We start from the raw sequence: 27,995 nt of genomic DNA on the forward strand, positions 1-27,995 counted from the left end.
GCTGGCAATCTGAAATAAAAACAAAACTTGATAGGAGATCTTATAGAACATACACAATTATGAAAGGGATAGATAAGTTAGAGGCAGGAAAGTTGTTTCCACTGATAGGTGAGACTAGAACTAGGGCACACAGTCTCAAGATCCAGGAGAGTAAATTTAGGACGGATGGAGATGGGGAGGAACCGCTTTTCCCAGAGTGGTGAATCTGTGGAATTCTCTGCTCAATGAAGCAGTGGAGGCTGCCTCAGTAAATATATTTAAGACAAGGTTGGATAGATTTTTCCATTGTAGTGGAATTAAAGGTTATGGGGAAAAGGCAGGTAGCTGTGGAAGCTAAGTTGTTATGTATATCTAAGGCAGAGGTTGGTAGGTTCTTGATAGACTCTATTCTGACACTGTCTCTTAGAGTCTCCCACCACAGGAAACATCCTCTCCACATCCACTCTATCAAAGCCTTTTACCATTCGATAGGTTTCAATGAGGTCACCTCTCATTCTTCTGAATTCCAGTGAATACAGGCCCAGAGCCGTAAGTACTATTCATATGACAAGCCATTCAAACCTAGAATCATTTTTATGAACCTCTTTTGAACCCTCTCCAGTATCAGCACATCCTTTCTAAGATAAGAGGCCCTAACCCACTCACAATACTCCAAGTGAGGCCTCACCAGTGCTTTATAAAATCTTAACATTACATCCTTGCTTTATATTCCAGTCCTCTTGAAATGAATGCTAACATTGCATTTGCCTTCCTCACCACAGACTCAACCTGCAAATTAACCTTTAGAGAATCCTGCACAAGGATCCCAAGTCCCGTTGCGCCTCAGTTTTTTGTATTTTTCCTCCAATTAGAAAATAGTTGGCCCTTTCATTTCTTCTACTAAAGTGCATGATCATACAATTCCTAACATTATATTCCATCTGCCATTTCTTTGCCCATTCTCCTCATCTGTCTAAGTCCTTCTGTAGCCTCTCCACTTCCTCAAAACTACCTGCCCCTCCACCTATCTTCATTGGCAAACTTCTCCAGAAAAGGATCTCTTTATTTCCCTTTGTTGCCTCCTGCCAATCAGCCACTGCTTTATCGATGCTAGAACCTTTCCTGTAATGGGCTCATAGCTTGTTAAGCAGCCTCATGTGCAGCCCCTTGTCAAAGGCCTTCTGAAAATCCAAGTACACATCATCAACCGATTCTCCTTTGTCTCTCCTGCTTGTTATTTCTTCAAAAAATTCCAACAGATTCATCAAGCAAGATTTTCTCTTGAGAAAACCATGCTGACAACAGCCTATTTTATCATGTGCCTCGAAGTACGCTGACATCTCATTCCTGATAATTGACTCCAATATCTTCCCAAACACTTGAGTTCAGCATACTTTCTTTTCTGCTGCCTCTCTCCCTTCTTGAAGAGGACTGTTTACTATTTCCCTGTGCTACGGCACTATACATTTTAAATTATACTTTATTAAATTATTCATGGTAATATTTTGTGTTCTGTCCTGTGTATGGTTTAAGGTTGTCATAGACGGAGGGGTGGGGTGGTAATGGGGATAAGCTCACACAACCTGTTAAATATTCCCATTGATGTGTGTCTCAAATAACCTCTAAGAACCAAGTCCAGCTCCTGTCCTTCACACGTGGCTCAGCTACTAAGGTCGGTGGAACAGTTTCTACTGACAGGAGAAGGAGCCAAGATGGGTTACTAATACCTTAAAACCAGTCACTTCGGGCAGATGGGCTCATCAGCTCATTTAGGAGAAGGAAAACTCTGATCTCAAACCTCTGCTGCCTTGTGGCTATACCCACTCATGGGGAAGGCTTTGGGAGTGAACCTTAAGGAAAACTCTGGAGCTGGAGTCCCTGAGGGAGTCCTACATTGAGTTCAACACTGACGGGCAACTCCTGCAATGCTGCTGGCGTCAAATTGTATTGGTCTGTGCCATTCTTTTAGATTCATCATCAATGCTGAGAGGAGGAGCCTTCTGCATGGGCAACAGCTTACTCTTAATATTGTATTGCCCTTGCTTGTATATCATGTAGAGAGCTGGGATGTAACATCCATGCTCAGCTCCAAATAATGGAAAGCCGCCTGTACTGTATGTGTTATGTGTGATATATGTATCGTGGGTGACCGTGGTCCGGAGGAACGTTGTTTCGTTGGGTTGTATATATGTATTGTGGGTGACTGGGGTCTGGAGGAACGTTGTTTCGTTGGGTTGTATATATGTATTGTGGGTGACTGGGGTCCGGAGGAACGTTGTTTCGTTTGGTTATATATATGTATTGTGGGTGACCGTGGTCCAGAGGAACGTTGTTTCATTGGGTTGTATATATGTATTGTGGGTGACTGGGGTCTGGAGGAACGTTGTTTCGTTGGGTTGTATATATGTATTGTGGGTGACCGTGGTCCGGAGGAACGTTGTTTCGTTGGGTTGTATATATGTGTTGTGGGTGACCGTGGTCCGGAGGAACGTTGTTTCGTTGGGTTGTATATATGTATTGTGGGTGACTGGGGTCCGGAGGAACGTTGTTTCGTTGGGTTGTATATATGTATTGTGGGTGACCGTGGTCCAGAGGAACGTTGTTTCGTTGGGTTGTATATATGTATTGTGGGTGACTGGGGTCCGGAGGAACGTTGTTTCGTTGGGTTGTATATATGTATTGTGGGTGACCGTGGTCCAGAGAAACTTTGTTTCGTTGGGTTGTATATATGTATTGTGGGTGACCGTGGTCCAGAGGAACGTTGTTTCGTTGGGTTGTATATATGTATTGTGGGTGACTGTGGTCCAGAGGAACGTTGTTTCATTGGGTTGTATATATGTATTGTGGGTGACTGTGGTCCAGAGGAACGTTGTTTCGTTGGGTTGTATATATGTATTGTGGGTGACTGGGGTTCTGAGGAACGTTGTTTCGTTGGGTTGTATATATGTATTGTGGGTGACTGCGGTCCGGAGGAATGTTGTTTCGTTTGGTTATATATATGTATTGTTGGTGACTGTGGTCCAGAGGAACGTTGTTTCGTTGGGTTGTATATATGTATTGTGGGTGACCGTGGTCCGGAGGAACGTTGTTTCGTTGGGTTGTATATATGTGTTGTGGGTGACCGTGGTCCGGAGGAACGTTGTTTCGTTGGGTTGTATATATGTATTGTGGGTGACTGGGGTCCGGAGGAACGTTGTTTCGTTGGGTTGTATATATGTATCGTGGGTGACCGTGGTCCGGAGGAACGTTGTTTCGTTGGGTTGTATATATGTATTGTGGGTGACCGTGATCCAGAGGAACGTTGTTTCGTTGGGTTGTATATATGTATTGTGGGTGACCGTGGTCCGGAGGAACGTTGTTTCGTTGGGTTGTATATATGTATTGTGGGTGACCGTGGTCCAGAGGAACGTTGTTTCGTTGGGTTGTATATATGTATTGTGGGTGACCGTGGTCCGGAGGAACGTTGTTTTGTTGTGTTGTATATATGTATTGTGGGTGACCGTGTTCCGGAGGAACGTTGTTTCGTTGGGTTGTATATATGTATTGTGGGTGACCGTGGTCTGTAGGAACGTTGTTTCGTTGGGTTGTATATATGTACAGTTAGATGACAATAAACTTGAACTTGATCAAAACAACAGCAGCAAAAACAAGTCCCTTTCTGCCCTCCTACACCCCATGGATTGGTCAGGCAAAGGGTCTTTTTGCAGGCTCAGAGAGAAACGAATGCACTTACCGGGCATCACTTCGTCTTCCTCCGGCCACTGATCGTCCTTGATCGTCCGCATGTACTGCCTCGTTATACGGGGGAACATTTGGTAGGCCAGGCGCATATATTTCTCTCTAATGAATATAGCTTTTATCAGCCCTCGGGCAGCATGTTCGTAGTCTTCGACAGTAATCTGTGTTAAGACAACAGCATGAACATCAAGGGAAGCACATAACGCAGTGGTTAACCTTTCGCTTTATCACCAGATGGATTTCAATTCCCAACACTATCTGTAAGGAAGTTGTATATTGTTCCTGTGACCACTTGGGTTTCCTCCAGGAGCTCTGGTCTCCTCCCACATTCCAAAGACGTGTGCATAAGCTGTGGGCACGCTATGTTGGTGGGGCAAGCGTAGTGACACTTGCAACCTTGGATTGTGTTGGTGGTTAACACAAACATGACATTTCACTGTTTGCTTCAATGCATGTGTCAAGGAAACCTAATCTTTATCAATTCCTTCACAATACATCCCTCAGCCCACAATCTCAAACTGCCCCTCCTTCCCTCTCCAAATCCTCCTCCCAGGTGGCCTGATCTCACCATCTCCCTCAGCCCTGCTCACACCCTGACGGCACTGCGCCTGCCAAGCCAGGCTAGGGCACCGGAGGACTGCGCCATGTTGGCCTCCTTGTATAGTGAGGCCGGAAAACACGCAAAAGAGATTTACAATGATGTTACTTGGACCAAAGTGCTTGTCATGAGGAAGGACTGTATAATCTGGGGCTGTTTTCCCAGAATGCTGCGGGGGCAAGGGTTCTCCTCACAGAGGCCTTTTCCCCAGGGCAAAGGAGTCTAAAATTACAAGGCCAGGAGAAGATTTAAAGGGGTCCTGTGGGTCCCACTGTCTTGGCAGAGCAGGCAGTGTAATTCAAACACTCCACCCACATTCCCTCTTCTCCCCTCTCCCACTGGGCAGAAGATACACAATCCTGAAAGCACACCCCACCAGGGTTAAGGGCAGCTTCTATCCTGCAGTTATGAGATGACTGAACAATGAGGTGAACATTTGATCTCAACATACCTCGTTATGACCTTGCACCTTATCATTTACCTGCTCTGCACTCTCTCTGTAACTGTGACACTTTATTCTGTATTCTGTTATTGCAGATGCGGCGGAGACGGAGGAACTGGGAATAGGGAATAGCGTTTTTACATTTGGCAGGGTGGGAAGAGGTATAGTCGAGGTAGTTATGGGGAAGGGTGAGCAGCTTCAAGTTTATCGGTCAGTGGTAACATATCTGAGAATCTATCCAGGGCCCAGCACTTTGATACAATTACAAAGAAGGCACAACATTGGCTATATTTCATTGGGTGTTTGAGGAGAATTGGTACGTCACCAAAGACTAGAAAATTTATACAGATGTACTGTGGAGAGCATTTTAAGTGGCTGCATCAGTGACTGGTCTGGAGAGGCCACTGCAGAAGGTTGTAAACTCTGCCAGCTCCATCATGGGCACTCGCCTCCCCAGGATACAGGGCATCTTTAAAAGGCGATGCCTCAAGAAGTGGCATCCATCATTAAAGACCTCCATCAGCCAGTCATGCTATGTTTTATGTATTGCCCTGTACTCTGCCCAAAAACAACAAATTTCATCACATATGTCAGTGATAGTAAATGTGATTCCGATTGGGATTGGAATTGATTATCCAGCGCAGTATTCCCCACTAATTCCGATTGGGATTGGGATCGATTAACCATATAACCATATAACAATTACAGCATGGAAACGGGCCATTTCGGCCCTTCTAGTCTGTGCCGAACGCTTACTCTCACCTAGTCCCACCGACCTGCACTCAGCCCATAACCCTCCATTCCTTTCCTGTCCATATACCTATCCAATTTTATCCAATTACCCCAGCGCAGTATTCCCCACTAATTCTGATTGGGATTGGGATTGATTACCCCAGCACAGTAGTCTCCACTAATGGTCACTCGTTGAAACTCAGGCACTTCATAGGGTAACTGTATCCCAAAGAGGGGCAGATTCTGACTGGGTGTCTGAGGTGTCATGGCTGGAGAAGGCATTGTGAGCGCTCCATCACAGGCAGGGATCTGCAGCGACAAGGAATGTGATCGGATCAGCCGGAAACTCTTCTTCCTGCAGGGAGAGATCAGCAAAACAGAAGATCAGTCACATGAGCTGAGGAGGGCGAAGAAGGGACAGGTATGTTAGGGGTTATTCTGCTGGCTGGCAGCATAGTGGCATTAGCGCTGGACTTTGGGATGGAGGGTCCTGAGTTCGAATCCAGCCAGCTCCCGTGCACGCTTTCCATCCGTGCTGGGTTGAATGTCAAGCTAGCAACTTGACCTCGTAAAAAAGAAATTGCCTGCTACAGAAACATCAACAGCAAAAAAGTTGATGGCCTATGCTCTCTCGTGAGTTGAATTTCTTCTCTCTCTCTAGGGGTTATTCCGCAGTTACATGAATACAGCAGTTATTAATTCAAAGTTAATAAATAAATTTATTTATTATCAAAATATATTTTCAAAAAATATATATATGTATTACCATATACAACCATGTGATTTGCTTTCTTGCTGGCGCGCACAGTACACACAATGAGGCCACCCATTGGTCGTGGTTAACCATGGATGCTGCGTTCCAGCTGTCTACGTGATATGCATCCAGGGCAGTGCGATACGGAAAGCAAGCTGTTGCCCATGCAGCAAGCCCCTCTTTTCCACACAGCCAATGAATCCAAAGGAACGGCAGAGACTGATACGGCTTGATACCAGCAACATCGCAGGAATTGCCAGTCAGGTTGAACTCAACGTAGGGACTCCAGCTCCGGATTTTCCCTCAGGGTTTACTCCCGAAGACTTCCCCATGAGTGGATATAGTCATAAGGCAGTAGAGGTTTGAAATCAGAGTTTTCTTTCTCCTAGATGAGCTGCACATCCCATCTGCCCAAAACAATTGGTTTTAAGGAGCTAGTAACCCACCTCTGCCCCTTCTCCTGTCAGTAGATATGGATCCGCTGGGCTTAGTAGCTAAGTCACACTTGAAGGACAGGAGCTGGACGTTAGTCAGAGGCTACTTGAGACACACGCCATTGGGAGCATTTGCTAGGTAGTGGGAGCTTGTCCCCACTACCTCCTCCACCCCCAGCTATAACAACCTTAAGGAACAGAGAAACACAACTGAATCAATGAGAGACGGCACCCAACAGGATGGACAAACAACCAATGTGCAAAAGACAACAAAATATAAAAGAAAAAATAATTTAAAAAAGAAATAAGCAATAAATATCAAGAGCATGAGATGAAGAGTGTTTGAAAGTGATGGGAACAGTTCAGTGATGTGGTGAGTGCAGTTGTGTGAATGTATCCCCTCTGATGGTTGAGTGAACTCCTGCGAATTCAGTCACTGTTCCTGAACCAGGTGGTGTGGGTACTGAAGCCCCTGGACCTCCTTCCTCAAGGCAGCAGCGAGATGACAGCATGGTCTGGATGCTGGGGGCCCTTGATGATAGATGCTGCTTTTCCACGGCAATGCTTCATGTAGATGCTCTCAATGGTGGGGAGGGCTTTACCCGTGATGGACTGGGCCATATTCACTACTTCTCTTTGGTGGAGGGCTTTACCCGTGATGGACTGGGCCATATTCACTACTTCTCTTTGGTGGAGGGCTTTACCCGTGATGGACTGGGCCATATTCACTACTTCTCTTTGGTGGAGGGCTTTACCCGTGATGGACTGGGCCATATTCACTACTTCTCTTTTGGCTTTCAAACAAGAAAGAACCAGTTCTTCAGTTCCAAATGTAAATTGTAAGCAGATAATTGAAGAGAGAAGCAGAGGCTGCCCCACAGACTGAAAGGTATGGTTTGCAAAATGGTGATAGACATTTGCATGACAACAATGGGATTGTGTTAATTGCTCTTATCAATCCAGTAATGAATGGGTTGAAGTATTTTGCATCATTGCAGACCAGACTGACACTATCACTTCACACATCAAATTGCTGATCTATCAATGGTGGGGCAAACTTGTGTACTCGGAGAGTCAGCACACAAAACACTAAACCTTCAGCATGTGTCTTCAGAAGCTTTTAAAACTATTTGCATCAATTAGTGTGTCCTGGCCAAGGTATCTTGGTGTAACTTGGTAACAAGGTAAAAGGTGTCTCCCACTGTAGAAATGCAATTCAAAGAAAGCATTGGCAGTCTGCAATATTAAAGTACACAGTGCCATTGTAACTGTATAGAATCACCTATTGATCTTGTGGGTACATAAATGTACTTTTGAGTGAGAGATTCTACCACAAGTGTCTCCCTGAGAATGCTGGCTCATGGTGATGAATAAAAATTTCTGTATCACCAGCTTCAGTGACATCAGTCAGTCACAATAGACCCAATGGCCTATTTCTGCTCGTGTCTTATGGTCAAATGGAAAAATCTCACCTTTCCAGTAGTTTTCTCCATTTACTGGGAAATACGATGCTGAAGGAAGTTTCATCTGCTGACTGTCAATGACAACAGCCCATTTAATGTGAAAACAAGAGGTTCTGCAGATGCTGGAAATCCAGAGCAAAATGCTGGAGGAGCTGAGCGGATCAGGGAGCATCTATGGAGAGGACTAAATAGACATCGCTTCAAACTGAGTCCATTCATCACGATGATGTTTTGATGTTCGCCGTTTTATTTACATTCACCTTTCACATGGCGTTATATCCCACAGAACATTACAGCACACTACAGGCCTCTCAGCCCACGATGTTGTGCCAGCTTTTAATATACTCCAACATCAATCTAACCTTTCCCTCCTACATAACCCTCATTTTTTCTATCATCAATGCGTCTTGTCTCTGACCTGATGGCACGAACAAAGATCTTTCCAACTTTTGTTAATCTTTCACCCCCACCTCTGCAATCCCCTATTCATGCTTCTCACCTCTCCTGAATCTCTTTCCCTTCCTCCTGTTGCCCATTCCTCTCCTATCAGATTCCTTCTTCTCCAGCCCTTTGCCTTTTCCACCAATCACTTCCCAGGTTTTTACTTCATACCCCTCCCCCACCCACCTGGTTTCACCTATGACCTTCTATCTAGTGCTCCTTCCCCTCCCCCCACCTTCTTATTCTGGCATCTTCCCCCTTCCTTTTCAGTCCTGATGAAGGGTCTCAGCCCAAAACGCTGATTGTTTATTCATCTCCATAGATGCTGCCTGACTTGCTGAGTTCCTCCAGCATTGTGTGTGAGTTGCTTTGAATTTCTGGCATCCGCAAAACCTCTTGTGTTTATTAGTCACACTGGCCTGTCTTGTCCTGCAGCCCTTCATAAAGGCACACTATTTGCCAGCTCCTGGTACCTGGCCCCTGGCCCACAGCTAAAGAAAATACAAACATCGCATTAAGGGTTCACCAAACTGCATCTGGGAAATAGAAAAGTTTTTATTCACACAGAAAACCTCCAGGAGAATCTGAGAGAATCTCACTCTTGTGACAAAATGCATTATTCTTCTTGCAGCTTAACAATTAATTGTTTGCTACAGTATTTGCGTACTGTACATGTAATTGTTTAGTGTGTATAAACTGCTCAATCTGTCCCCTAGTGGTCACAGTGTGTATATGCAATTGGTCACAAACACAAAATACTCCGCAGATGCTGGGGTCAAAGCAACACGCTGGAGGAACTCAGCAGGCCGGGCAGCATCCGTGGAAATGAGCAGTCAGTCTTTCGGGCTGAGACCCTTCATCAGGACTGAAGAGGGAGGGGGCAGGAGCCCAATAAAGAAGGTGGGGGGAGGGTGGGAAGGAGAAGGCTGGTAGGTGCCAGGTGAAAAACCAGTACGTAAGGGGACAGATCAAGGGGTGGGGGAGGGGAAGCAGGGAGGGGAGAGGCAGGAGAGGTGAAGGAGGAATGTAAGGGGAAAGCACTATGGGTAGTAGAAGAAGGCAGAATCATGAGGGAGGTTATAAGCAGCTGGAGGAGGAGGCAGAGTGAAAGTGGGATGGGGGAAGGGAGAGGGAAGGAATTACCGGAAGTTGGAGAATTCGATGTTCATACCAAGGGGCTGGAGACTACCCAGACGGTATACGAGGTGTTGCTCCTCCAACCCGAGTTTGGCCTCATCATGGCAGTATGGACATATCCGAATGGGAATGAGACGGAGAGTTGAAGTGGGTGGCAACCGGGAGATCCTGTATGTTGTGGCGGATGGAGCGTAGGTGATCGACGAAGTGGTCCCCCAATCTGTGTCGGGTCTCGTCGATGTAGAGGTCACACCGGGAGCACCGGTTGCAATAGACGACTCCAGCAGACTCACAAGTGAAGTGTTGCCTCACCTGGAAGGACTGTTTGGGGCCCTGAATGGTGGTAAGAGATGAGGTGTAGGGACAGGTGTCACACTTGTGCTTGCAGGGATAAGTACCAGGTGGGAGATCTGAGGGGAGGGACGTGTGGACGTGCGGAGGGAACGATCCCTGCGAAAAGCGGAGAGGGGTAGAGAGGGAAAGATGTGTTTAGTGGTGGGGTCCTGTTGAAGGTAACAGAAGTTGCAAAGGATAATGTGCTGGATCACGAGGCTAATGCAATTGTTCAGTGTGTCCCCTTGTAGTCACAGTATGTATATGCAATTGTTCAGTGTGTTCCCTTGTGGTTATATTTGCATGATTCTGGAAAGCTCTGGAAACTTCTTTGGTGCTGCATTATCTGAATAGGGGCTTTCTGATTGGCTGACTCTTAACTGCAAATTTGAATGGAATATTTCTTATTTGTGGGTATAAAAAGAGCTAAGCACCATCCTTTAACACAACACACACAAAGTGCTGGAAGAACTCAGCAGGTCAGGCAAGATCTGTAGAAATGAATAGACAGTCAGCATTTCAGGCTGAAACCCTTTCTCAGGACTGGGAGGAAGGGGGAAGATGCCAGAATTTCAGAAAAGTGAGCAAAGTGGAAGGAGGCTAGCTGGAAGGTGATAGGTGAAGCCAGGTGGGTGGGAAAGGTCAAGGGCTGGAGAAGAAGAAATCTGATAGGAGAGTGGACCATAGGAGAAAGAGGAGGAGGAGAGGACCTAGGGAGAAGTAACAGGCAGATGAGATGAGGTAAAAGGTCAGAATGGGGAATGGAGAAAGGGGGCGGGGGAATTTCTTTCCCAAAGGGAGAAATCGATGTTCATCCCATCAGATTGGAGGCTACTCAGATGGAATGAGGTGTTGTTCCTCCACCCTGAGGGACACCTCATCTTGGCATAAGAGGAACTGACATGTTAGAGTGGGAATGGGAACCGGAATGAGAATTTTGGCCACTGAGAACTGCAGCTTGTGGTGGGCGGAGTGGGGGTGCATTTCATACACTGCAGTATTCTCGTTAATCCTTTTATTGCTCCCTTTATGATCTGATCTCTCCTTCTGGTTTCCTTATCATCTGACCAATCCTTTGTTTTCGTATCTCTATTGACTCCTCTCTTTTTGGCTTTCCATTCATCCAGCTGGGCTTTACTTTGCATCTAATGTTACAGACAGCATCCAGTCTCCCACTTGACGTTCGTGCAATAACCATAATGCGTGTAGAGTAGATTCTGGCTCTTTATACTCACAAAAGCAATTGTTTGCAACATTTCTGAATCTCCTTGAACTCTCTTCCAGCCATTTTTCACAAGTAACTGCTTGATTAACATATCAGAAGCTTTCTCAGCTGTTGCCTACAAAAACTTTTGTAGTTGGACCACTGCTTTTGTCAGTTTCACGCTTCCCTTGAGCAGCATGATCCCTTCCTTGGTCAAACAGGCTTTCCAATTGGAGGCACAGAGGTTGGCACCAACACCTGCCTATCCTCTGTTGGGCAATGGCTCATCGTGTTCAGCATGGAGACAGCTGTGCCATCATCCAGTACCTTTCTTAGTTCACTTCATTGCAGGGGATGTGCCAGTTAAATTGCCGATGGATCTCCAATCAAGTTGTAGTTGTCTCAGCCAATCATGGCCCCACAATGCTGGTCCTTCTGTCTTTACCACATACAATGTCAATGTGGCTTGTTGGTTGTTGTATTTCACTGTTACAAATGTCATTCCCTCATAAGTTGTTCTTTCTCCGGTACAAATTCCGAGTTGGATATCTGCAGATTTCAGTTTAGAATCTCTGAAATGTCGTTCAGACTCATTTTGTGGAAAAACTGAAACAGCTGAACCAATGTCCAATTCCATTTTAATTAATTTATCGTTCACTTCTGGCATAAGCTATATTGCTGGTCTATTGTTAATTTGCACATGGTAAATCTCAAGGCTACACATTCCTGTGTTACTCTCATCACTATCAGACATTTCATCAACAGCATGCAGATTGGTGCTCTTTTTGAAACTGCAATGTTTCAGTGTTTTCTCTTTCCTGCACAGTCCACTTATTTTTGTTCGGTGAGTCCCTGCCACAACAGTAACACGATTTGTTTGGCCACACAGATTTCTGTTCAGATGCTGCAATTTTATTCACATTCGCTTTCAATCCTGACTGCAACTCCCTTGCATCGTTGTTGTATTTTCCATTGGAACAGTGATTTCCACAGGTTGTTTGAGTTACAAGCTATTTCTGAATGCTTCCTTTTAAGATTCCACAAACGATCCATAAACGATCTCTTAGTGCATCATTCAGCCCATTACCAAACTGACAATGCTCAGACAATCTCAAATGCTGAAATAGACTCCCATTCTTTTTTAATCTGTTTATGAAACCTAAAGCGTTCCAAAATCAACAGTAGCTTTGGTTCTGAATGCTCCTGTATCACTTTGACAAAATCACCAAAGCTCATTTCTGCAGGCTCTGTTGGAGCAGTCAAACTTCAAAGTAAACGGTATGTCGTTAACCCTAATGCTTAGCAAAATTGACATTCGTTTTTTAATGGTTATTTCATTTCCTTCAAAATACAGTTCTAAAAGCTCAGTATACATGAGCTAATCATCCGTTGTGCAATCAAACTCATCAATCTTTCCGACGTAGCCAGCCATTTCTGATTTTTTCTTAATGATTAGTATCACCTGGTACTCACAGCTTAAGAACCCAGAATTCTTCCGTTTACTCCATCGTGTCTTCCCTTGCGAAGAACACGTGCTGGCTGATTTTGATTTAACCTGCGCTGTCTCTCCCCGTGCTGGGGTGAGAGGCTATTCACTGATGCTCCTGCTGCTTTGCACTTTATTTCGAACGTCTCTGTGTCAGCAGTCAACATGGATTCTTTTTTAAATACCTCGTCACCAATGTTATGTTTTGTAACTTCAGACCATTAAACTAATTCAAAGAAACTCACAGGAGTCCGAAAATATGGGTGCAGTTCGAGTTTATTTTAAGCAAGGTGCGCATGTATCATGTGGAATTATGATGACGTATGAAATTAACATATTTTACAAATAACCTATAATTATTTAAATGAAAAAGGAAACTTAATCAACTAATATATTATATATATAAGATTACTCAAATATTAGTCAATTATTAAATACACAACATTTTCCACTTATCACCCCCCAGCACTTCAAACCCTCTCCCACACCCCACCCATCTTCCCCACCACCTAGTCTCACCCATCACCACCAGCCTGGCCTCCTTCCATTCTCCCCACCTTCTTATTCTGGCCTCTGCCCCTTCCTCTCCAGCCCTGATGAAGGGTCTCAGCCTGAAATGTCGACTGTTTATTCGCCTTCATAGATGCTGAGTTGCTCCAGCATGGAGACAGTTGTGCCATAACCAGTACCAAGATGGCGGTGTGACGCAGCTTGCAGCGGCCACTCCGGAGCTGATGTCTGTTGTTTGTTAAGCAGGGTGCGGTGCACAATCCTAATCTGATGAAAAACGGATGTGGGAGCACGGAGGAACATCTGGAAATCTCCAGGAAGGCCTTCTTCATTGCTGCTGCTGCTGTGAGGTCCGGGTCTGTGCTGAGAAGAACAGGTCCCCAGTCCTCGGGGTCGCGGTGCCGGTGTCCAGCGGGGGCGTCGTAGTGCACTCGGCAGAGGATGTTGCTCAGAGAGGCTGTGCCAGAGGGGATGGTTGGAGGCTCAACGGACTCGGAGTCCACTGCGGTCAGGGCACTTTCATTGTGTGCTGTGTCTGTGAGGCTGAGTCCGGCAGCGCAGTGGAAGTCCATAGCGGGGGCATTCCCTTCTGCCACCTGCGTGGGATGACGAGTCTATCGGGAACCTGAGGACTTGTGGAAACTGTGTGGTGGTTTCTTTCGAACTTATAGTCTTTTAACATCTTTGGACTATTTTTACTGGGCCCATGGTCTGTTTTTTATCAATTATGGTATTGTCTGCACTGTTGAAACTTATATGTTAACTATAACTGTATGTAACTGTGGTTTTGTGTAGGTCTTGTAGCTTTAGTTTTTGGTTTGTTGGGTGGTAGAGTTGGTCTCCTGACTTGGTGTGTCTGGGTAGTCTTGTTTTATCTGGTGGGTTTGGAGCTCCTTTCCTGGAACGCGATAGGATGGTAGCGCGATATTATTATGCAGCAGCCTCTCCGGTCTCTGGATTTGGGGATTACTAAACGTTATGTGGAGTTTCTGGTGTAGTCTGTTTTGTTGTGTACTTTTGTGATATCATTCTGGAGAACATTATCTCATTTTTTAAAAGCATTGCACTTGTGGTTTCTAAATGACAATAAACTGAAACTGAACTGAACTGATTTGGTGTGTGTTGCTTTTATGCCCTGAAGACTGGCTAATCCATTTTAGTTAATTCATAATGATTCCAGAACCCAGTTGAAGCCTGCAGGCCGGCTTATCAGGAGACCAGAGGCTCATTCTCAATGGATCGCAAGTCTGGAGGTTGGACAGCTGATCTCTGTAAATCTGACCAGGATGGAGGGCCGAATGCAGCCTGGTCTGTGGTTGGAGGCCTCTCTGTGAGTGTGAGGGGACAGGTGGATGGGAGGATGGAAAAGGGGCTTGTTTTGTTATTGTTGTTGTTGCTGTTGCTGTGTTGTTCTGCTGAACACTGTGGACGTGCTATGTAGTGCCAGAGTGTGTGGAGACACTTACAGGCTGCCCCTTTCTTCGAAAAAGATTCAAAACTATTTAAGTCATTTCCAATACCGAAGTGTAAAGGAGAACAAAATAATTGTTACCCCTGACCTGCTGCAGCACAAACAAAACACAATAAATAAAAATATGTAAGATAGCTTATATCCATAGATTGATCTTATGTCCATAAAGTGACACTGGGCACAGGAGTGTCTGTACACAAGGTGACTGACAGGAAATGATAAAGTAGTGGTGTTTGGGAGTGTGGAGGGGTGGGTTAGTGGGTGGAGGTGTTGATCAGCCTTACTGCTTGGGGAAAGTAACTGTTTTTGAGTCTGGTGGTCCTGGTGTGGATGCTACATAGCCTCCTCCCTGATGGGAGTGGGACAAACAGTCCAAGAGCAGGGAGGGTGGGATCCTTCAGCTAGTGCTGGTTAATACAAACAACACGTTTCACCACGTTTCAGTGTGCAGATGATCAATAAGTGAACCTGAATCTGTGATATTTCCTACAACTTCCCAGCCCATGCCCTAATCAGGTGCTAGGTGCTTAGATTTAGAATTAGAATTTATTTAAATCTTACATCCATCCCACAACGTGAGGATGTACAGACGTGTGAATTTATGCCTAGTGGCTTGTAGAAAGAAGCTGTCCCATAGCCTATCGGTCCTGGCTTTAATGCTGTGGCACCATTTTCCAGACGGAAGCAGCTGAAACAGTTTATGGTTGGGGTGACTGGTGGCCCTGGTGATCTCCCAGGCCTTCTCTCTGCACCTGCTGCTGTAAATGTCCTCATTGGAGGGAAGTTCACATCCACAGATGCACTGCACTCTCTGCAGTGCCCGGCAATCAAGGTTATGCAGTTCCCATACCAGGCGGTGATACAGACTGTCAGGATGCTCAGTGGGGCCCCTGTAGAAGGTCCTGAGGATCTGGGGGCCCATGCCGAACTCCTTCAGTCACCTGAGGTGGAAGAGATGCTGTTGTGGTTTTTTTGGCATAAAGCCGGTGTGTACAGTCCAGGTGAGATCTTTAGTGATGAGTGTACTGAGGAAACTACTCACCTTCACAACTGCAGACCCATTGATGTTGATCAGGTCGAGCCTGTCTCTGTTCCTCCTGTAATCCACAATCAGCTCTTTTGTTTTTTGGACACGGAGGGAGAGGTTGTTATCCTGGCACCGCTGTGTCAGGGTGTCAACCTCTCCTCTGTAGGCCGTCTCATCACCGCTAGAAATAAGGCCGATCAATGTTGTGTCATCTGTGAATTTGATCAGCAGATTGGAGCTTTGTGTGGCCGCACAGTCGTGGGTGTTAAGGGAGTAGAGAAGGGGACTCAGGACACAACCCTGGGGGGCACCTGTGTTGAGGGTCAGAGTTGAGGGAGCCCATCCTCATCACCTGTCCGCGATCCAATAGGAAGTCCAGGATCCAGCTACACAAGGTGGGGTGCAGGCCGAGGTCTCTGAGCTTCCTGGGAAGTCCGGAGGGAATTATGGTGTTGAATGCTGAACTGTAGTCCAGGAACAGCATTCTAATGTATGCATCCCTCTTCTCCAGGAGAGTCAGGACGGTGTGTAGTGCTGTGGCTATGGCATCATCGCTAGACCAGTTCTGTCAGTAGGCGAATTGTAGGGGTCCAGTGTGGGTGGCAGCATGTTGCAGATGTAATCTCAAAGCATTTGCTTATAATTGAGGGAGTACGACAGGGCTCCAATTGTTCAGGCAAACTACCTTGGATTTCTTCGGTACAGGGACAACAATGGATGATTTGAAACAGGAGGGCACTACACACTGGGAGTGGGAGGGATTAAAAGTGTCCATAAACACACCAGGCAGCTGATCCACACACTCTTTGAGGACGCGTTCTGGGAAGCCATTCCACCCCGCTGCCTTGTGGCTGTTGACACTTTGGAACGTTCTATGTATCTCAGCCTCGGAGAAGACCAAAGAGCAGGTCTCGTCAGCGGCTTTCCCTGGGGCTTCAGTCCTATCAACCTCAAACTGAGCGTAAAAAGCATTTAGCTCACCCGGGAGCGAGGCGGCAATGTTGGCTGTACTGCTGTGCTTCCTCGGGAAGTCCCGATGGTGTGCAGTCCTCTCTGCATGTGTTATTATCACAGAGTTGTGATTGGATTTTGTCTGTGTTGCCGTTTTGCCACCTTGATGGCTCTGCGTAAATCACAGCGACATCTCTTGAGCTCCTGTTGGTCTCCGGAGCTGAAGGCTTTATCCCTTGCGCTGAGAGCAACATGCACTGAACTATTTATCTGAGGCTTCTGGTTTGGGTAGATCCAGACCAATTTTTGAGGAATAATGTCTTCATAGCACTTCTGAATGAAGATTGTGGCCATCTCCGTGTATTCAGAGATGTTCTCAGCTCAAAATACCTCTCAGGTGATGCTATCAAAGCGGTCTTGTAACATGAGTCTGACTGGGCAGGAGCAAGATGGAGGAATGGTCAGACTTTCCAAATGGAGGGGGGAGAAGTGCTTTGTAGGCGTTGCGGAAGGGAGAGTAGCAGTAGTCGAGTATGCTTCCTCCCCGTGCTCACCTCATTTCAGCACATTTACCCACCTCAGGACTGCCAGCACCTGCTCCTTGGTATTTCAATATATTTCAGGACATTATTATTCTCTCCCACAATTCCCTAACCTTCAACACAGTACAGGCACAATCTACAGTGGATAACTGAGCCACCGGTTAATCAGGGCAGCCACTTATTTGGGACAATTCTTAAAAAACAAAACCTAATTGAGAATATAGCCAGGATTCCCTTCACTTATTTGGGACACTATCCCACTCAACTGGAACAGGAGACTGTTGCTGAACAGATTCTAACTAGCATTGAACGCATACACTTGCATGGCCATTAGAGACTACACTGAGCTTGCAGCGAACGGTTTTTCAAGCTGTGTGTGTTTGTGCTCAAAAAGTAGTGATTTATGTCACTGGTAGTTGGCAAGCAATCAGCTGTAAGACAATTCAGAACTGTTTTGTTCACTGCGGTTTCAAACGTTCAGGCTTGGAGATGTCGGAGATGGCTGGGAGTGAAAATGAAACCTTTTCACTACTTCAACAATTTAGGAACTACAAAGAATTTGAAGGTATTGACAGTGAACTTGAATGTTACAATAAAAATGGAGATTTGGAGGATACAGTTGTTGAAAGCATGTATGAAGGCAGTCCATTATCTGCACTAGGTGTCTGCATTCATTATGTTCATTGAGAACACTGGATAAATTCCTCTGGTCAGTGACTATTAGGAACTAATACATAGTTTTATAGTACTGTAGTAAGTACAATTGGCAGTGTTCTAATTTGTTCTGTATTTCATTTAAATCCATATTTGTTTCCCATTTTGACTTTTTTAAAAATACTTTTTTAACTACTTCCATGAAACCTTGGCTAATTGGACAGCCACCTAATCGGGCCAAAATGTACTGGCCCAATGTGCCCCAATTAACCAGAAACCGGTCAGTTCATCTGAGCTGCATTTGGACAGACCTTTTAGCCGTCGTCTCTGACTGTTGCTCGGCAATCTCCCTCTGCAGCTCCCTCTCCTTCGCCTCCTGCTTCCCGATTGGACAGTCCTCAGCGATGTCAAACAGGGACAGGGCATCTTTAGTATCCTCCTCCCGCAGAACGGAAGCGAACACCTTTTCCGCTATAATCCGCACGTGCTTATCCTCCTCCGTCTGGGAGGCCTTTGGGAATTGTCTCGGCATCTCCACGGCTGTGGGGAGAAAGGCAGATGATTATTGTAGTGGAACAACTCCCTGTGGACAAGGAATATACAAAGGCACAGAACAGTACAGGCCCTTTGGCCCTCAATACTGTGCTGGCCTTTCAACTTACTCCAAGATCAATCTAACCTTCCCCTCCCACATAACCCTACATTTTTCTAACATCCATGCACTAATGTGAGAGTCTCTTAAAAGTCCTAAATTACCACCTCTACCAATACCCCTGGTAGCAGGTTCCTCACTTCTGCCACTCTCCGCATAAAAACCCTGCCTTCTGACATCCCCCCATACTCTCCTCCAATCACCTTAAAACTCTGTCCTCTACTACCACCTTCTGTGGGCAAATCCATTACAAACGCATGCAGCCACGTTTCCTGTGGAGGGTGCAGAAGTGATTCATTGGGATCAGAAGGCAAGTTCATTGTCGTTCAGCTGTACAACAGGTACACCACCAAACGAAACAATGTTCCTACGGACCAAGGTGCACAACACACTACATATATCTCACACACATAACACAAAGCAATATTACCACAAGTAAATTAATGAATCTCCCATTTCCCAAAGACGTAAGGGTTAGTGTGTTAGTCAGTCCCGCGGGTGTAATCGGGCGGTGTGGACTCGTTGGACGGGGAGGGCCTGTAACTGTGCTGAATCTCTAAATAAATACAATTTATAACCACGAAGGCCACACAGAGTGGGTGTGTCTGAGTGCTAGTGGGGTAAGTAAAGACATCAAACTCTCAGCCCATGTTGTTAGTGAAAGCATTTCACTGTGAGAGCTGCTTATCTGACGCTCTGTGCCTGTGGTAAAACCGCGTGTTTTGCTTTGCATCTCTGTCGACATGCTCGCGTGTAAATGGTGGGAGGCTGGACAGACTTGAGTTTACTCTGGAGGGTCGGAGGCTGAAGGGAGATCTAATAGAGGGTTTTCAGATTATGAGGCATAGCTAGAGTGGACAGAGTTTATCTTCTTCCCAGGGTTGAAATGTCTCATACCAGAGGTGAGAGGGGGTAAATTCAAAGGAGAGTTGCGGGGTAAGATCTTGTTTTACATACCAGTGGGGCAAATCAACTCAACTTCACTTGCCCCGTTACTGAACTGTTCCCACAACTAATGGACTCACTTTCAAGGACTCTCCATCTCATGTTAATGATATTTATTACTTCTTTATTTATTACCATTATTTCTCTTTTTCTTTTGTATTTGCTCAGTTTATTGTCTGTTACACTTTGGTTGCTTGTCCGTCCTGTTGTGTGTGGTCTTTCTTTGTTACTATTGTGTTTCTTAGATTTACTGTGAATGCCCACAAGAAAATGAATCTCAGGATTGTATATGGTGGGATATATATATTTTGCTAATAAATTTATTTTGAACTTCGTTCTGTGAATCATGAAGTGTAATGTTAACATCTCATGATTTTTCCAGTTGCTTTGAAGAGAATGGTCCACAGATGAACTTCATCGTGAGGTTCAACCATCGGTCTAAAATGGATTAGAACTAAACCAAATAACCAGACCTGATTTACATTAAAACAAGTCCCTCACAGAGCCCATATCACTATAAGGCATAGGAACTGAATTAGGCCATTTGACCCATCAAGTCTGCTCCACCATTCCATCATGGCTGATTGATTTTCCCTGTCAACCCCATTCTCCTGGCTTTTCCCCATAACCTTTGACACCTTGACAAATCAAAACCTATTGACCTCAGTTCAATGACTTGGTCTCTACAACTGTCTGTGGCAATGAATTGCATACATTCTGGCTAAAGAATTGCCCCTCACCTCTGTTCTAAATAGATGTCCCTCTTTTCTGAGGCTGTATCCTCTGGTCCTCGACACCCCGACTACAGGAAACATCTCTGCATCCACTCAATCTAGACCAGAAGTACTCACTGTAACTGTTGTAATGTAAGTATTATTAAAAGTAAGTTAATACTAATCGGGAAGCTGTTGGTAGCAAGAGGCAGGATCCGGGGTTGGCGGGGTCTTTACTTCCGCTCTTTTTACTCCCAGTGTGCATTGTATATAGTTCCTCCACCCTTGCCGCACGAGGTACCGGGAAGCCTCTGTATTGTAAATATCATTTGCTGTCCCCGATAAAGATGCTCTTTTGGCCATCAAGTTGTCGAGTGGTCTTTTTGTAAAGTAGAGGTTACCACAGTAACATCCTGTCAGATTAACCGATATCTTTCTGTACAGAGGCTCTGTTCTCTAGCCAGGCTGGTCTGTATACGAGTCCATACACAGATATGTGATTAAAGTTCAAACTAAATTTATTATCAAAGTATATAAATATGCCACATATACAAGCCTGAGATTCATTTTCCTGTAGGTATTCACAGCAAGTACAAAGAAAACACGATGGAATCAATGAAAAACCTCACCCAGTAGGACAGGACTGGACAAAGAACTAAGGTGCAAAAAACAACAAACTGTGCAAATTCAAAGCGGGAAAGAAAACAAAATAATAATAAATAACTCAACAATAAGTATGGAGAACATGAGTTTTAGAGTCGTTGAAAGTGAGTCCAGAAGATGTTGGAACGTCTCAGTGATGGGGGGAGTGAAGTTATCCCGTCTGGTTTAAAAGTCTGATGGTTGAAGAGTTCCTGAACTGTTCCTGAACCTGGTGATGTGGGACCGGAGGCTCCTGTACCTCCTTCCTGATGGTGTTATATTTGAATGCACGCAGCATAAGGAATAAAATAGACGATCTTGAAATTCAGCTACAGATTGGCAAGTATGACATTGTGGCCATCTCTGAAACTTGGCTAAAGGATGGCTGTCATGGGAGCTGAACGTCCAATGATATACGGTGTATCAGAAAGATAGGTCAGTAAGCAGACGGGGTGGTGTGACTCATTAGAAAGGGATGACATAAGATCGAAAGGTATGGAGTCTCTATGGGTTCAGTTAAGAAATGTCACTGGTAAAAAGACCTTAATGGCAGTTGTAAACAGGCCTCCAAACAGCAGCCGGGATGTGGATTACAAATTACAGCAGGAGACAGAAAAGACGTGTCAGAAAGGCAATGCCATGATAATTGTTGGGGATTTTAACATGAAAGTGGATTGGGAAAACCAGGCCAGTACTGGACCTGAGAATTTGTACTGGACAAGAGAGAGAATTTGTAGAATGTCAAAGGGATGGCTTTTTAGAACAGCTTGTTGTTGAGCCCACTAGGGGATCAGCTGTGCTGGATTGGGTGTTGGGCAATGATCCGGAGGTGATGAGAGAGCTTAAGGTTAAAGAACCCTTAGGGAACAGTGATCACAATATGATCGAGTTCACACTGAAATTTGGGAGGGAAAAAATAAAATCCAATGTGTCTGTATTTCAGTGGAATAAAGGAAATTACAATGGCATGAGAGGGGAACTGGCTGAAGTTGACTAGAAAGGGTCACTAACAGGAAGGACAGCAGAGCATCAATGGGTGGAGTTTCTGTGAAAAATGAGGAAGGTGCAAGACAGATATATTCCATATAAGAAAAAATTTTCAAATGGAAGAAGGACACTACCGTGGCTGATAAGTGAAGTCAGAGCCAAAGTAAAGTAAAAGAGAGGGCTTACAAGGAAGCCAAAGCTAGTGGAAAGATAGAGGATTGGAAAGCGTTTAAAAACTTGCAGAAGGAAACTAAGAAGGTCATTAGGAAGGAAAAGATAAATTATGAGAGGAAGCTGGCAATTAATATCAAAGAAGATACTAAAAGCTTTTTTAAGTATATAAAGGGAAAAAGAGAGTCAAGTGTAGATATAGAACCAAAGCAAAATGACGCTGGAGATATTGTAATGAGAGATGCAGAGATGGCAGAGGAACTGAATGCGTATTTTGCATCAGTCTTCACAGTGGAAGACATCTACAGTACACCGGACATTCAAGAGTGACAGGGAAGTGAAGTTTGTGCAGTGAAAATTACGACTGAGAAGGTGCTCAGGAAGCTTAATGGTCTGAGGGTGGATAAATCTCCTAGACTTGATGGAATGCACCCTCGGGTTCTGAAGGAAATAGCTGGAGAGACTGTGGAGGCATTAACTATGATCTTTCAAGAATCAATAGATTCTGGCATTGTACCAGATGACTGGAAAATTGCAAATGATACTCCGCTATTTAAGACTGGTGGGAGGCAGCAAATAGACCTGTTAGCCTGACATCAGTGGCTGGGAAGTTGCTGAAATCAAATGTTAGGGTTGAGATTATGGAATACCTGGAGGCACATGACAAGATAGACCAAAGCCAGCACGGTTTCCTGAAAGGAAAATCCTGCCTGACTAACCTACTGCAATTTTTTGAGGAAATTACAAGCAGGGTAGACAAAGCAGATGCAGTAGACGTGGTGTACTTGGATTTTCAGAAGGCCTTTGACGAGATGCCGCACATGAGTCTGCTTAATAAGATAAGAGCCCATGGAATTACAGGGAAGTTACTAACATGGGTGGAGTATTGGCTGGTCGGCAGAAAACAGAGAATGGGAATAAAGGGATCCTATTCTGGCTAGCTGTCGGTTACCAGTGGAGTTCCACATGGGTTAGTGTTGGGACCGCTGCTTTTTACAATGTATGTCAATGATTTGGACTACAGTATTAATGGATTAATGGATTTGTGGCTAAATTTGTCAATGAAACAAAGATAGGTGGAGGAGCGGGTAGTGTTGAGGAAACAGAGAGCCTGCAGAGAGACTTAGATAGTTTTGGGGAATGGGCAAAAAAGTGGCAAATGAAATACAATGTTGGAAAGTGTATGGTCATGCACTTTTGTTGAAGTAATAATTGGGCAGACTATTATTTAGATGAGGAGAGAATTCAAAATGCAGAAATGCAAAGGGACTTGGATCCTTGTGTAAGATACCCTAAAGGTTAACCTCCAGGTTGAGTTGGTTGTGAGGAAGGCAAATGCAATGTTGGCATTCATTTCTAGAGGTGTAGAATACAAGAGCAGGGATGTGATATTGAGGCTCTATAAGGCACTCGTGAGACCACACTTGGAGTAGTGTGTGCAGTCTTGGGCTCCTTATTTTAGAAAGGATATACTGACATTGGAGAGGGTTCAGAGAAGATTCATGAGAATGATTCCAGGAATGAAAGGGTTACCGTATGAGGAACGTCTGGCAGCTCTTGGGCTGTATTCCCTGGAGTTCAGGAGAACGAGGGGGGATCTCATAGAAACATTCTGAATGTTAAAAGGCCAGAACAGATTAGATCTGGCAAAGTTATTTCCCATGGTAGGGGATTCTAGGACAAGAGGGCACGACTTCAGGATTGAAAAACATCCATTAAGAACAGTGATGTGGAGAAATTACTTTAGTCAGAGGGTGGTAAATCTGTGGAATTTGTTGCCTTGAGTGGCTGTGGAAGCCAAGTCATTGGGTGTATTTAAGGCAGAGATAGATAGGTTCTGATTAGCCAGGGCATCAAAGGGTATGAGATGAAGGCAAGGGAGTGGGGTTGACTGGAAGAATTGGATCAGCTTATGATTGAATGGCGGAGCAGACCTGATGGGCCATATGGCCTACTTTTGCTCCTATATCTTATGGTAGCAGTGGGAAGGGAGCATGGCCTGGGTGGTGGGGGTCCCTGATGACAGCAGTGAGGAGAGAGCATGGCCTGGGTGGTGGGGTCCCAGATGACAGCAGTGAGAAGAGAGCATGGCCTGGGTAGTGGGGGTCTCTGATGACAGCAGTGAGAAGAGAGCATGGCCTGGGTGGTGGGGGTTCTGATGACAGCAGTGGGAAGAGAGCATGGCCTGGGTGGTGGGGGTCCCTGATAGCAGCAGTGAGAAGAGAGCATGGCCTGGGTGATGGGGGTCCCAGATGGCAGCAGTGAGAAGAGAGCATGGCCTGGGTGGTGGGGGTCCCTGATGACAGCAGTGAGAAGAGAGCATGGCCTGGGTGGTGGGGGTCCCTGATGACAGCAGTGAGAAGAGAGCATGGCCTGGGTGGTGGGGGTCCCTGATGACAGCAGTGAGAAGAGAGCATGGCCTGGGTGGTGGGGGTCCCTGATGATAGCAGTGAGAAGAGAGCATGGCCTGGGTGGTGGGGGTCCCTGATGGCAGCAGTGAGAAGAGAGCATGGCCTGGGTGGTGGGGGTCCCTGATGACAGCAGTGAGAAGAGAGCATGGCCTGGGTGGTGAGGGTCCCTGATGGCAGCAGTGAGAAGAGAGCATGGCCTGGGTGGTGGGGGTTCTGATGACAGCAGTGGGAAGAGAGCATGGCCTGGGTGGTGGGGGTCCCTGATGACAGCAGTGAGAAGAGAGCATGGCCTGGGTGGTGGGGGTTCCTGATGACAGCAGTGGGAAGAGAGCATGGCCTGGGTGGTGGGGGTCCCTGATGACAGCAGTGAGAAGAGAGCATGGCCTGGGTGGTGGGGGTCCCTGATAGCAGCAGTGAGAAGAGAGCATGGCCTGGGTGGTGGGGGTCCCTGATGACAGCAGTGAGAAGAGAGCATGGCCTGGGTGGTGGGGGTCCCTGATAGCAGCAGTGAGAAGAGAGCATGGCCTGGGTTGTGGGGGTCCCTGATGACAGCAGTGAGAAGAGAGCATGGCCTGGGTGGTGGGGTCCCTGATGACAGCAGTGGGAAGAGAGCATGGCCTGGGTGGTGGGGGTCCCTGATGACAGCAGTGAGAAGAGAGCATGGCCTGGGTGGGTGGGGGTCTCTGATGACAGCAGTGAGAAGAGAGCATGGCCTGGGTGGTGGGGGTCCCTGATGACAGCAGTGAGAAGAGAGCATGGCCTGGGTGGTGGGGGTCCCTGATGACAGCAGTGAGAAGAGAGCATGGCCTGGGTGGTGGGGGTCCCTGATGACAGCAGTGAGAAGAGAGCATGGCCTGGGTGGTGGGGGTTCCTGATGACAGCAGTGAGAAGAGAGCATGGCCTGGGTGGTGGGGGTCCCTGATAGCAGCAGTGAGAGGAGAGCATGGCCTGGGTGGTGGGGGTCCCTGATGACAGCAGTGAGAAGAGAGCATGGCCTGGGTGGTGGAGTTCCTGATGGCAGCAGTGAGAAGAGAGCATGGCCTGGGTGGTGGGGGTCCCTGATGACAGCAGTGAGAAGAGAGCATGGCCTGGGTGGTGGGGTCCCTGATGACAGCAGTGAGAAGAGAGCATGGGCTGGGTGGTGGGGGTCCTGATGACAGCAGTGAGAAGAGAGCATGGCTTGGGTGGTGTGGGTCCCTGATGACAGCAGTGAGAAGAGAGCATGGCTTGGGTGGTGGGGGTCCCTGATGACAGCAGTGAGAAGAGAGCATGGCCTGGGTGGTGGGGGTCTCTGATGACAGCAGTGGGAAGAGAGCATGGCCTGGGTGGTGGGGTCCCTGATGACAGCAGTGAGAAGAGAGCATGGCCTGGGTGGTGGGGGTCCTGATGACAACAGTGAGAAGAGAGCATGGCCTGGGTGGTGGGGGTCCTGATGACAGCAGTGAGAAGAGAGCATGGCCTGGGTGGTGGGGGTCCCTGATGACAGCAGTGAGAAGAGAGCATGGCCTGGGTGGTGGGGGTCCCTGATGACAGCAGTGAGAAGAGAGCATGGCCTGGGTGGTGGGGGTCCCTGATGGCAGCAGTGAGAAGAGAGCATGGGCTGGGTGGTGGGGGTCTCTTATGATGGATGCTGCTTTCCTGCAACAGCACTCCATGTAGATATGCTCAATGATGGGGAGGGTTTACTCTGGATAGACTGGGCTGTGTCCACTACTTTTTGTAGGCCTTTATTTATTTACAGGGTGAAGCAGGAGAATGGGGTTGAGAGGGAAAATGAAACAGCCATGGTGGAGCATATTTGATGGGTCATATGGCAAAATTCTGCTCGTATGTCTCATGATCTAGCTCCAATCATCAGCAAGAGCACCTCAGCCTGCAAAGCAACTGCCCCACGGTTCTCTATGGAGGTCCACACCATGCTGAAGGTCGTTTTTGTGCCCAGGGAAGTCGGAGATTTACTGACCACTCTTTCCTCTGTTTTTCCATAACCTCTCCACTGCCTCCTCGAGCAGTCAGCCTCCAGAGTGTTGACCTTGACTGGCTGCAGTGTCAGTCTTTGTGTCTTGTATCATGCTCATGGGGCTGAGAGAGAAAATAAATCAGCCATGATTTTGACCTGTACAAAAGGTTTTGCAGCTGAACCTGAGGGGAACCAATATTTTGTGGGCAGGTTTGTTAGGGCTGTTGCCGAGGGTTTAAAATAATTTGGCAGGGGGAAGGGACTCAGGATAGGGCAGATGGTAAAAAAGCAAAGATAGCGTGCAGTCAGACAGTAAGGGCAGATAAGACAAAACTGCAGCCGGCAGGGTGAGTATCAGGGCATTAGGGATGCAGAATCAAAAAGCGTGGCAAACACAGTACTCAAAGTGCACAGAATATAAGAAATAAGGTGCATGATCTTGTTGCACTTTTACAGATTGTAGGGTATGATGTTATAGCCGTCACTGAATTAATTGTGGCTGAAGGATGGTTGTAGTTGGGATCTGAAAGTCCAAGGTTACACGTTGTATCGGAGGGACAGGAAAGTAGGCAGAGGGGGTGGCATGGTTCTACTGGTAAATAATGGTATCAAATCAGTCAAAGGATATAACATGGGATTGAAAATTGTTGAATCCTTGTGGGTTGAGTTAAGAAACTGCAAGAGTAACTGAAGTAGAAAAGGCTCGTCAAAAGTGTAATGTTATGATAGTCATGGGAGATTTCAACATACAGGTGGATTGGGAAAATCAGGTTGGAAATGGATGTCAAGACAGTGAGTTTGTTGAATGCCTGAGATGGCTTTTTAGAGCAGTTTGTTGTTGAGCCTATTAGGGGATCAGCTGTACTGGATCGGGTGTTGTGCAATGAACCAGAGGCGATTAGGGAGCTTAAGATAAAGGAACCCTTAGGATACCATGATCACAATATGATTGAGTTCAAATTGAAATTTGATAGGGAGACAGTAAAGTCTGGTGTAGCAGTATTTCAGTGGAGTAAAGGAAATGACTGGTTTGAGAGAGGAGTTGGCCAAAGTATATTGGAAGGAGCTGCTGGCAGGGATGACAGCAGAGCAACAATGGTATGAGTTTCTGCAGAAAATGAGGAAGCTGAAGGATAGATGCATTCCAAAAATGAAGAAATACTCAAATGGCAAATTAGTACAATCATGGCTGACAAGGGAAGTCAGAAGCTAATGTAAAAACAAAAGAGCGGGCATAAAACAATACAAATCAAAAATTAGCAGGGAGATAGGGGATTGGGTAGCTTATTAAAAACCTAATGAGAGAAACTAAAAGAATAATTAGGAGTGAAAAGATGAAATATGAAAGCAAACTAGCAAACAATATCAAAGTGGATGGCAAAAGCCTTTTCAAGTATGTAAAAAAAATAAAAGGGAGATGAGAATGGATATAGGACTGTTAGAAAACGAGGCTGGAGAAATAATACCAGGAGACAAGGAGATAGCAGATGAACTAAATGTGTATTTTGCATTAGTCTTCACTGTGGAAGACACTAGCAGTGTGTCAGATGTTGAAGGGTGTGAGGGAAGAGAAGTGGGTGCAGTTACTATTACAACGGAGAAGGTGCTCAAAGAACTG

General features: G+C 46.0%; 1 protein-coding gene across 4 annotated transcripts in view; it reads right to left on the minus strand.

Annotated features, from left to right (window-relative positions):
- The window catches only part of LOC140729767 (AMP deaminase 3-like), a 78,066-nt gene that overhangs the window by 43,269 nt on the left and 6,802 nt on the right, over positions 1-27,995 (minus strand). For all 4 annotated transcript variants that reach the window (XM_073049962.1, XM_073049961.1, XM_073049960.1 and 1 more), the window contains exons 2-4: positions 18,208-18,436; positions 5,649-5,844; positions 3,713-3,878 (exon numbers count right to left, since the gene is read on the minus strand). In XM_073049962.1, the coding sequence (XP_072906063.1) occupies positions 3,713-3,878; positions 5,649-5,844; positions 18,208-18,428 (583 nt within the window). In that variant the 5' untranslated portion in view covers positions 18,429-18,436. The remainder of the gene's footprint in view (positions 1-3,712; positions 3,879-5,648; positions 5,845-18,207; positions 18,437-27,995) is intronic.

Source organism: Hemitrygon akajei, chromosome 6 (assembly GCF_048418815.1).
Source record: "Hemitrygon akajei chromosome 6, sHemAka1.3, whole genome shotgun sequence".
Taxonomy (NCBI): Eukaryota; Metazoa; Chordata; class Chondrichthyes; order Myliobatiformes; family Dasyatidae; genus Hemitrygon; species Hemitrygon akajei.